This window comes from Microtus pennsylvanicus, chromosome 13, assembly GCF_037038515.1.
Source record: "Microtus pennsylvanicus isolate mMicPen1 chromosome 13, mMicPen1.hap1, whole genome shotgun sequence".
Classification (NCBI taxonomy): Eukaryota; Metazoa; Chordata; class Mammalia; order Rodentia; family Cricetidae; genus Microtus; species Microtus pennsylvanicus.
In genome coordinates, this window is record NC_134591.1 from 2,615,707 (window position 1) to 2,626,693 (window position 10,987).

The 10,987-nt window shown below is 51.1% G+C and overlaps 1 protein-coding gene across 1 annotated transcript in view; it reads right to left on the reverse strand.

Annotated features, from left to right (window-relative positions):
• The window catches only part of Akna (AT-hook transcription factor), a 43,542-nt gene that overhangs the window by 11,978 nt on the left and 20,577 nt on the right, over positions 1-10,987 (reverse strand). The window contains exons 6-13 of the mRNA XM_075944559.1: positions 10,619-10,773; positions 8,889-8,948; positions 3,932-4,059; positions 3,366-3,567; positions 1,963-2,126; positions 1,681-1,875; positions 878-1,097; positions 6-112 (exon numbers count right to left, since the gene is read on the reverse strand). Of these exons, the coding sequence (XP_075800674.1) occupies positions 6-112; positions 878-1,097; positions 1,681-1,875; positions 1,963-2,126; positions 3,366-3,567; positions 3,932-4,059; positions 8,889-8,948; positions 10,619-10,773 (1,231 nt within the window). The remainder of the gene's footprint in view (positions 1-5; positions 113-877; positions 1,098-1,680; positions 1,876-1,962; positions 2,127-3,365; positions 3,568-3,931; positions 4,060-8,888; positions 8,949-10,618; positions 10,774-10,987) is intronic.

Sequence of the window (10,987 nt, forward strand, 5' to 3'; positions counted from 1 at the left end):
AATACCCGATATGGGAGAGCTGGTGCTCTGGGGTCTGGGTGAAGGGGGACACTATGCTGGTTTCCGAGCCCACGAAGCCACTGTCTGTCTCTGGTGACACCATCCAGGGTTCCTAGAATAGGGGATATCTGTTAAGTTTGAGGAAAATATTCACATGCGTTGGGAAACCAAGAAACCAGGGCTGTCTGATACCACAGCTAGGCTAGTGTAATACTCCCCGTCTCAAGAGGAAGGGTTCGGTGCTCTGAGGACTGGGCTCCACTTGGGATCTTGGGAACGATGCTTGGGTTTGCAGGGTGTAGAAGGAGAGGGAAGAGGTGGGAAGAGCCTTAACCTAGAGCCTTGTGGTGCGGGCAGTTCTGTGTGCCGCAGACATGCTCAGGACAACATACAGCATATGCACAACAGAACATGACTTTAAAGCAGGACGCAGGGAACATGTGAGTGATGTCAGTGCCCCACCACGTCAGTGCTCATCAGGACTTCAGAAGTGCGGCCATGTGCATGCACGTGTGTATTTGTATGTGTAGGTATACATGTATGTAACACTGTGTTGTTATACACGTATACATGCACACACATATACAAAGCCTCTGGCATTTTATCTGTGGCCTGTCACCTTTGCGACAGTTAGGCAAGAGGCACAGTTAGGAACCAGGTCCCAGCTCTGACACACTGCGACACGGGCACACGCCACAGCTCCGGAAGGAGTACAGGGCTGGAGGTGGCACTGGGCCTAAATGCTGACTGGTGGGCATGTTATGGGTGCAGTGGCACACAAGAAGGGTGGCATATGAAAAGGGCCAGGGTGGGCAATGGCCGGGGGCAGAGCTCACCCACCAGGGATCTTCTGGGCCCATGCCACAAGCACACTCACCTCAGTGTGGGAGCCACCAGCCCGAGGCAGAGCTTTCCGAGGAAGGCGCTCTGTGGGTCCACACTCCTCCAGGCTGGTTAGACTGCTCTGGTGTGATGCTCTGGGTCTGGTGCCCCCTGGAAACCCTTCAGCTGTATCCACGCCTGGGGTATACCTGTCTCGGGTCGTGGATGTCTGGAAGCTTGGTGGCTTCATGGATACTACCTGTTCCTCTTCCTCCCTAGCAGGGAAGGAGAGATAAACAGCATCTAAGCCCCCATGTGAGCCAGGTGACCCAGATCTGGGGCTCAGCCCACCAGGTCAGGAAACAACCATGGGATGCATCGTGGCTCTGTCACCTAGCTCTGTGACCTTGGGCATGGCACTCTCTGAACCTCATACTCTTAATAAAAGGCAAGAAGCCAACTAAACTCACCTAGCACACGATAGCAGAAACACTGTGAGGGTCATGGCAAAAGCCCAAGGACACATGACCCCTTCCCTATGTTAGCTATTTCCACAGATTTCCATGGATTCAAAAAGACAATGTTCTTAAAATGGAAGACCAAAAAATTGTGTTGCAAACATAAATTTTAATTTAAAAAAAAAACTTTAAAAATAATATAAGTAACATGACAACAATATCACAGGCTGGATGCCTTTTGCTGTTGTTCGGTTTTGTTTTCCTGAAATGGGATTTGAACTCGGGGCCTGCTAGGCCAGTGCTCTACCACTGAGCTACATTCCTAACTCTTTGGCTTGTGCTGTCAATGGTCACCCCTGTGTGGGACACTGGAGCTTGTGACAGATGCCCAGTGACTTACTGGAAGGCAGCCCGATGGCCTTCTTCAGCCTGAGCTGGGCGTTGTTCTGCTGGTACCCTTGTGGCTTCTGCTTTCCTTGAAGCTCTGGCTGAACTATCAGCTTCCAAGGTACCGTGGTCATCCTGCTCCTCCTCCTCCAGGTCCTCCTCATCTTCCACCTGCAAGGCTTCTGGGACGGACTTCACACTGAGGTATCTGCAGGAGGATACCCAGAGAGTGTCACTTCTGCCCACGGGGACAAACAAGACCCAGTGTGGCCAGCCTCCATCCTATGGCACTCACTGCTCCAGAAGGCCATGGAAGTCCTGCTCCACGTGAAACTCCCTGTCCCTGAGTGGTGCTGGGAGGTCTCTCGGACTTTCTTCTGCCGTGATGCTGCCCAGGTTCACGTCCTTGTTCATGGGGAGTATGGAAGAGCTCCCTGGGGAGGTGGCAGTGGTGGCAGGCTGGGCCAAGCAAGTAGGGGATAGAGAGTGATCATTCTTAGCACCTGCCTCTGCCATCTTGTGTCACACGCTGAAGAGCACTCGGTAGGGAACCCGTTGGCCTGTCTCCTGACAGTCGCTCACATGTGTGACACCCTGAAGACCGCAGGGTCTTCATGGCTGGCTGCCGTGATCTGAGCTCCTGGCACCTGCCAGGCATACTGCAGACACGATTTCTCCTCAGTATCCCAGCACACACCTCACACAGAAACCGAGGCTGTTGCAATGCATTAGAGCCAGACTGTCTGCCAGAGGTACCTGTCCTCACTTCTTCCTCTATAGTCTGGCCACCCAGGCTTCCACCTCTCTGGGTTGTTCCATGTGCAGGGCAAGGCTCAGGGGAGCCCCCAACCCCAGAGCCAGCCTTCTCAGCCCACTCACTATTGCGCTAGCCCTACCCTGTCACCATCTGCAGGCATGTCACCACAGGCCAGAAGCAGGAGCTGCCACTACTGCCGTGTGTGATCACAGCCCAAGGCGGAGAGTGGCCATCCCCAGCAGATCAAGGTGTAGAGAGAGGGCCCCGTTGAAAGCACGTTCCACACCGAGTCTGTCTCTGGTGTCTTAGCTTTGTACGGGACACCCCTTGTCCCGTTCTCCAGGCTGGGGGCCTGGAAGCCAACCTGGCTGCCTTTTCTCTTACTGCCATCCAAATCTGACTCTGAACCTTGTCCAAGTTCCTGTATCCATCTCTCCCTCTGCCGTGCCATGTCTTGACCCATTCTTGTTGAACCACAGGTGCAGAAAACCCAAGGAGAGTCTGTTTCCAATTGGAGATATGAGCCGCAAGCTCATCACAAGGCCCATGCTAGCGTCTCTAGGAATGTGGCAGGCGATAGCCCCTCCCTTTCCACACTCAGGCCGCAGTGCCCTGGCCAGGATGCTTGCCCTACTCAATGACTCCTTACTCTCAGATCTCACGTAAACATTTCTTCACAGACACTGTACCCCTCCTAGGCAGCTATAGTGTCCCCTTTATTTCCATAGAGTGCTGTCAAAACAATAACTCTATAACTAGTTCGTTACTAGTTCGAAAACTCCATAAGGACAGAGGTCACCTTCTCCTCCTTCTGTCCTGAGTCCCCACTGTGTGTCTAGACTATGGTACACACTTCCTAAATATGTAAATAAAGAAATTAACATGAAATAAATAAAAGAAAGAAATGGGGACTAGCCCAATGTGAAGGGGCAAAGCAATACCTCATGGTTGGTGTGGACAGCTGACAAGGAGACTGGTCCTGAAGGCATGGGGAGATGAGCTGGCCAGGACGGGAAGGGCATGGCGGGGGTGCTGGCCTGCAGGTCTGGCCTGCATGATTTGGGCTCTCTTTGGGTCTGGTCCATATGGTTCTGCAGCTCTTCCAGGTGCCGTCCCAGCTGGTATATCTCTGCCTCTAGTTCCCTGGAAGGGGGAAATATCGGCATGGCGATGGGTGTAAACCAGACCCTAGGAATGTCCTCTCAGGGTTCACACAGGCCAGTAACAGATGGCACCAAGAACTTTACTAGAAAGATGACAAAGCTGAGAGCCAGGAGGCCTCAGCTCAGTGCCCTCTGCTACCCCACTGTCTAGTGAGGGGCTTTGCCCTCTCATCTCCAAAGTGCATCTAAACATGCTGTATCCTCAGCTCTGGCCATGCTGCTCCCCAGGACGGGGGCCCCTCTGCTCCTGCAAGTCAGTGATGTGTGTAAAATCAATCCTTCCTGGACACAGAGGGCGTCAGGGCTGTCCCACCTGTCCTCCAGGGCGTGTTCTCAGAACCTACCTGCAGAGACTGAGGGTCCTGGGACTGCCGCTGGAGGCGTTAAGCTTTGGGTTCGGGTGCCGCTCTCTGCAGGCCTGAAGGTAGTCTGCCTCAAGGGCCGCATGGGCTGCCCGCAGCTGCTCCAAGCTCTGAAACAGAAGGGCGAGGGGCTTGGAGCATCTTCCCTAGGGGCTCCATGCTCACACAATGGATAGGTGGCCTCTGGGGAGCCAGGAGGCTCTCACGGGGCTTGAGAAACAGGCTGTGTCTGGGCACCTCTGGAGGCTTCTGCCCAGATGGCACTCTCTGCCACAAAACACTTGATTATAGGACCTGTGGGGACCTTGTCTGAAGCAACATCAAATCTACTACCACTGTAGTAGGATCTAATACTCCAGAGGGCCCAGATCGTCACCCCAATATAAAACTGCACCATTCAGAAAATAACAGTCACTCTCTTATCCAGTTCTTACAGAGAGTGAGGGCAGATGGCATTGTTCTCCCACACTACACACAAGGGCACTGTCGCAGGGGCTCTAGATAAAGCCCTCTACGTTCACTCATTTCCACTCCACGAGAATCTCAACTAGAGATAACTATCCAGGGAACCAGAGAAAAGCTCACAGGGTAAGTGAGCAAGCTGTACAGGCAATACTTGAACCCAGGCCTAGCCCGGTCCTAACAACTCTGCTAGGCAATCATAGTTGTAAACACAAACATAGTCAATCAATACATGGCTGTTGGTCTCTGGAATGTGAGTCCCTTTCTATAGGAGCCTAGGAACAGACGGAGGCCAACAGGAACCCAGAATACACTTTTCAGTCATGTCTCATCTCCCAGAAGCCCCAGGTTCCCTATGTGGAGTTGTGAGGATGGAGAGGAAGAAAATGACATTTTAACATTGTCATTTGTGGCAGGAAACATGGTTTCACAGGACTCATGCTAAGTGAAGACAGATAAGGACAAAAATCACACGTCCTCACTCACACGTGGAGGCTAAACACTGGCATAGAAGAGGGAGCAAGGGGCACTGGAGACTGGGAAAGGTCAGGGAGGGAAGGGCAAGGCTGGTCTCACGCCCCACGGTAGTGAGGCAGGAGGAGCACACTCTGCTGTTCTGTGCTATAACATTATTGCAAACTTTGGAGCCGGAAGAGAGCTGAGTGTGGTGCAGGAGGATGCCAAGCTTACAGCCATCCTGGGTAACTCAGTGAGATGTCTCAATAGACAAAGGTACTTATCACTTGAGCTTGGGACCCGGGTTCGATTCCCAGAGCCCAGGTGAAGTTGGAAAGAGAGGACTGCCTACACAGAACAGCCCTTGTATTTGTACACAAACACACACACACACACACACACACACACACACGCATATTCGCTCTTCTCCCCCTTTAACCTCTACCTACACACACTAATAATAAATAAAAATGTGAAAGATTTCCCTTTAATTTTAAAATAAAAAGAAGGCTGAGCATACAGTCAGTAGTGGAACCTTTGTTAGCATACACACGTGGAGTATATAGTCAGAGGTGGAGTCTTTGTCTAGCGTACACACATGGAGCATACAGTCAAAGGTGGAGTCTTTGTCTAGTGTACACACGTGGAGCACACAGTCAGAGGTGGAGTCTTTCTAGTGTACACACGTGGAGCATACAGTCAGAGGTGGAGTCATTGTCTAGTGTACACACGTGGAGCACACAGTCAGAGGTGGAGTCTTTGTCTAGTGTACACACGTGGAGCACACAGTCAGAGGTGGAGACTTTGTCTAGAGTACAAACGTGGAGCATACAGTCAGAGGTGGAGTCTTTGTCTAGTGTACACACGTGGAGCATACAGTCAGAGGTGGAGTCTTTCTAGAGTACAAACATGGAGCATACAGTCAGAGGTGGAGTCTTTGTCTAGTGTACACACGTGGAGCACACAGTCAGAGGTGGAGTTTTTGTCTAGTGTACACACGTGGAGCATACAGTCAGAGGTGGAGTCTTTGTCTAGTGTACACACGTGGAGCACACAGTCAGAGGTGGAGTCTTTGTCTAGTGTACACACGTGGAGCACACAGTCAGAGGTGGAGTCTTTGTCTAGAGTACACACGTGGAGCACACAGTCAGAGGTGGAGTCTTTGTCTAGTGTACACACGTGGAGCACACAGTCAGAGTTGGAGTCTTTGTCTAGAGTACACACGTGGAGCACACAGTCAGAGGTGGAGTCTTTGTCTAGAGTACACACGTGGAGCATACAGTCAGAGGTGGAGTCTTTGTCTAGTGTACACACGTGGAGCATACAGTCAGAGGTGGAGTCTTTGTCTAGAGTACACACGTGGAGCACACAGTCAGAGGTGGAGTCTTTCTAGAGTACACACGTGGAGCATACAGTCAGAGGTGGAGTCTTTGTCTAGTGTACACACGTGGAGCACACAGTCAGAGGTGGAGTCTTCCTAGTGTACACACGTGGAGCATACAGTCAGAGGTGGAGTCTTTGTCTAGAGTACACACGTGGAGCACACAGTCAGAGGTGGAGTCTTTGTCTAGTGTACACACGTGGAGCATACAGTCAGAGGTGGAGTGTTTGTCTAGTGTACACACGTGGAGCATACAGTCAGAGGTGGAGTCTTTGTCTAGAGTACACACGTGGAGCACACAGTCAGAGGTGGAGTCTTTCTAGTGTACACACGTGGAGCATACAGTCAGAAGTGGAGTCTTCCTAGTGTACACACGTGGAGCACACAGTCAGAGGTGGAGTTTTCCTAGAGTACACACGTGGAGCATACAGTCAGAGGTGGAGTCTTCCTAGTGTACACACGTGGAGCACACAGTCAGAGGTGGAGTCTTCCTAGAGTACACACGTGGAGCATACAGTCAGAGGTGGAGTCTTTCTAGAGTACACACGTGGAGCACACAGTCAGAGGTGGAGTCTTTGTCTAGAGTACACACGTGGAGCATACAGTCAGAGGTGGAGTCTTTGTCTAATGTACACACGTGGAACACACAGTCAGAGGTGGAGTCTTCCTAGTGTACACACGTGGAGCATACAGTCAGAGGTGGAGTCTTTCTAGAGTACACACGTGGAGCACACAGTCAGAGGTGGAGTCTTTGTCTAGAGTACACACGTGGAGCATACAGTCAGAGGTGGAGTCTTTGTCTAGTGTACACACGTGGAGCATACAGTCAGAGGTGGAGTCTTTGTCTAGAGTACACACGTGGAGCATACAGTCAGAGGTGGAGTCTTTCTAGTGTACACATGTGGAGCACACAGTCAGAGGTGGAGTCTTCCTAGTGTACACACGTGGAGCACACAGTCAGAGGTGGAGTCTTTCTAGAGTACACACGTGGAGCATACAGTCAGAGGTGGAGTCTTTCTAGAGTACACACGTGGAGTACACAGTCAGAGGTGGAGTCTTTGTCTAGAGTACACACGTGGAGCACACAGTCAGAGGTGGAGTCTTTCTAGTGTACACATGTGGAGCACACAGTCAGAGGTGGAGTCTTTGTCTAGAGTACACACGTGGAGCACACAGTCAGAGGTGGAGTCTTTGTCTAGAGTACACACGTGGAGCACACAGTCAGAGGTGGAGTCTTTCTAGTGTACACATGTGGAGCACACAGTCAGAGGTGGAGTCTTTCTAGAGTACACACGTGGAGCATACAGTCAGAGGTGGAGTCTTTGTCTAGCCTACACACGTGGAGCACACAGTCAGAGGTGGAGTCTTTGCTAGTGAACATGTGTGGAGCCCTTGTTCAGACCCCAGTACTATAAAAGCAACAACAGAAAGAACTAGAAAAGAGGAATTCCAAAGGTTTCTGACATAAAGAAGTGAGCAGTGGTTGAAGAGAGGGAACCAGAGTTTGTTTCACACAAGTATGAAGTCATGAAATTGTATTCCACAAATAAAACTGCTGTGTCTATTACCATCTTCAAGGGATTCTTTTTTAGACAAGGTCTTGTGTAGCCCAGGCTGGCCTAAAACTCCTTATGGAGCTGAGGATGAACTCTGACCTTCCCGCCACCATCTCCTGAGTGTTGGGATTACAGGTGTGAGGCTCCAGCACACTCAGTTTTGTGCAGAGCTGGGGCTCAAACTCAGTCCTTCACACCCGCTAGGCAAACACTGTAGCCCCAAAGAAATGACTTCGATTTCCAAGGGAGATCCCTGATCCCCTTGGTGGTACGCTACAGTGCACGCCACACACCCTGTAGCTGGGGTCCTGCATGTGCTCCCTTCTCTTTCTCTCTGCCCTCAACTGCACTCTTTCCCCCATCCACTTCCAATGACTCCGTCCAATGAGAGGGACCTGGAGGAAATTCTGGAGTGGAGCAAGTATCCCTCCTGGGCCATTGCGACCTCTGTGGAACTCTGATCTTACCCACACCATGCTATCAGTCTTTCCCAACACAACCTCCCAGGTTTGAGGACCCCATGTGCACCTTCCCAGGGCCCTGACTGGCCGCAGGAAAAATTAGACACATCTGGCTATAACTGCCTAAAACCTGCATCCAAAGGAGACAAGTCTGCCCTGAAGCTGCAGTCTCGTGGACAAATCATCCCTTCTCCTGCTTATCCTTAGTCCCAAATTTTGGAAAATAATGGGAGAATAGGTTAGAAGACAAAGGCCCTTTTCTGGAGCCCGGGGGGGGGGGGTGACTGGGGAGACAGAAGCCCTAGCTGAGGGCACCTCTTCCGTCTACGGCTGTGTAGTTTGGTCTCACGGTCTCTTTTCGCTGGGCTTCTGTGTCGTTGCAGTTAAGAGGGGCAGTGATCACAGGTCCCCTGTGGGCATTTATGATGAAGACAGGAGACAGTGATGGCACACCCAGCGTGTCTGGCAAGCCATCATGACTCAACAGGGGCTTGCTATCATGACCCAGTAAGCAGCAGCCTGGGGCATAGTCACCTGCCTTCAACAAAAGGGGCTTAGGGACACAACTCTGGGGACAGGCTATCTGGACCCTGCTGCTGCAACACCACATTGGATAGTGGTACCTTGATTTGGTCCTGGGGTGGGAGATGTCCGGCCAGTACCAGTTCCTTGAAGGATTCCACCTGGACAATAGAAGGGGAAGAAAACAAGAATCTGAGTTCTAGTGCTGGTGCTGCAGAAAAAAAAGGACAGAAATAGTTAAAATAAAAATCACAATGCCTATTTATTGAGGAACTAGGATAAAGTAAAGTAGAAAAATCTATATAGATGAATTATAGCATGTTACTTATATAATATATAAAGTAGAAATGTAACATGAGCTACATATGCTATCTAATCAAAAGTTTTGTGGAAATTAAAATGTAAAAGGAATAAGTGAAATTAATTTTAATATTATATATTTGTTTCTTTTAAATTGCATTATGTGTGTGCACGTACACACATGTAAGGATGGGTGGATACACACGTTTGTCTGCGTATACATATCATGTTGTGCATCTGGAGGTCAGAGGATGACTTTTAGGAGTCGGGTCTTTCCTTCTACAGTGTGTGTGAGTTTGGGGTTCAAACTCAGGCCCCTTTCCTGCTGAGCCATCCTGTTTGCCCTACATATATTTATTTGATCACAGGGACCTGGCTTCCCCAGCTCTCCGGTGTTGGGGTTCCCGGCATGGGCTACCGGCCTGTGAGATAGCTGAGTTCCACTTGGAGCTATAGTGTTCCGCACACCCTCACTCAAACCTGCTCCATTCAAGAACACAGCAGCCCAATAAAGGCCAGCGGTGCCCAGGAGGGACATCAGTCATGCCCGCCCCTGCTGAGTGACCTGACTGCCCAAGAGCTGGCGTCCTCGTGGCAGGATCAAGGACGGTGGTGCTGAAATGGCTGCTTCACCACAAAGGAGCTGAGAAACACAGGGCAGGATGTGGCTGAGTCAGTGTGAATGGCAGGTCCCAGAGCTGAAGAAGCCAAGGCAGGCGGTTGAAGGGGGACCGTCAGGGATGGAAGTGTTCTAACATAGACCTTGATGGCCGCAGGACTATGACACAGGAAAACACGTGACTGCTCACATTTGAAATGAGCAAAGTGTGTGATAGGTGAACTAGACCTCAGCGGAGCTGTTACCTACCACACACCCCAAAAAAGGAAAGAAAGTGTGGTAGTAGGGAAAGACATTGGCTTCCTGGACAAGGTAAAGTCATGATTATGTTTGAATTTTTGTAATGGAGAGTGGGAAGCTCCAGGCCCAAGGTAGAATTCAAGGCCCAATAGAACATCTTGTTTACTGACTTTGGGCTAGCTTACTTTATTTTTCTCTCTGTGGACTTCCCCTCGGCCCCAGCACCCCCACTTCCGTTTTCAGAATGTGGTTAAGGCGTTGTGTCTTCATGAGACACCTTTGGAACAAGGCCAAGTGTGAAGTTAGACAAAGACCTACAGGCGATTCTGAGCTGCAGCAGAGCAGGGTTGACTCGGTAATAACGAACTAAGAAGGGGCAGTTCGTCATAAGTAGGGAAGGGTCAGGTGGAGGTCAGAGAGAGCTGAGGACACCCTGTGGACAACCATGTGGGCACCCCCATGCCTAAGTGGAGAAACTGGAACAACAGAAGTGTTGCCTCTCAATAGACAGGTCCAAGCTCATCCTGGGGGACAAGGGGGACGGTCAAGTTCCTAGAAGGCCGAGTCAGACCTCTGCAGACAGAGAAAGCCATCTGGGGCTGGTGGAAGCATCTCACACACACAGGCTTCATAGTCGAGATGTCTCATGGGGAGAAGCTGGGGTTCACTCACCTTTGCTAGGAGCCGGCTGGCCTGAGAGGTCAGTGCCTGGCCCTGTCCTGTGGCAGGCTGGTCTGTGACAATGCCCTGGTTCCGAGGAAGCCACCCTGGAGTGGCCATGCTGGGGGATGAGGAAGGACTCAGGTCTGCTCGTGGGGACGGCCACCCTGGAATACACAGCCACTGAAACCTGGGGCTGAGGACAGTTTCCCAGTCCACTGAGGCTGAAGGCCTGAGGCTCACTCAGACCACCTTATCACCAAGCTATAGCCTGATCCCTCTGAAGACCTTCCCATTAGCCCAGGAAGAGGCCTGGCCACTGTGCTGCTCTACTCCCAGAGAAAATGAGGCACAGATCTACCCCAGAAGAAAGCTAAGAGG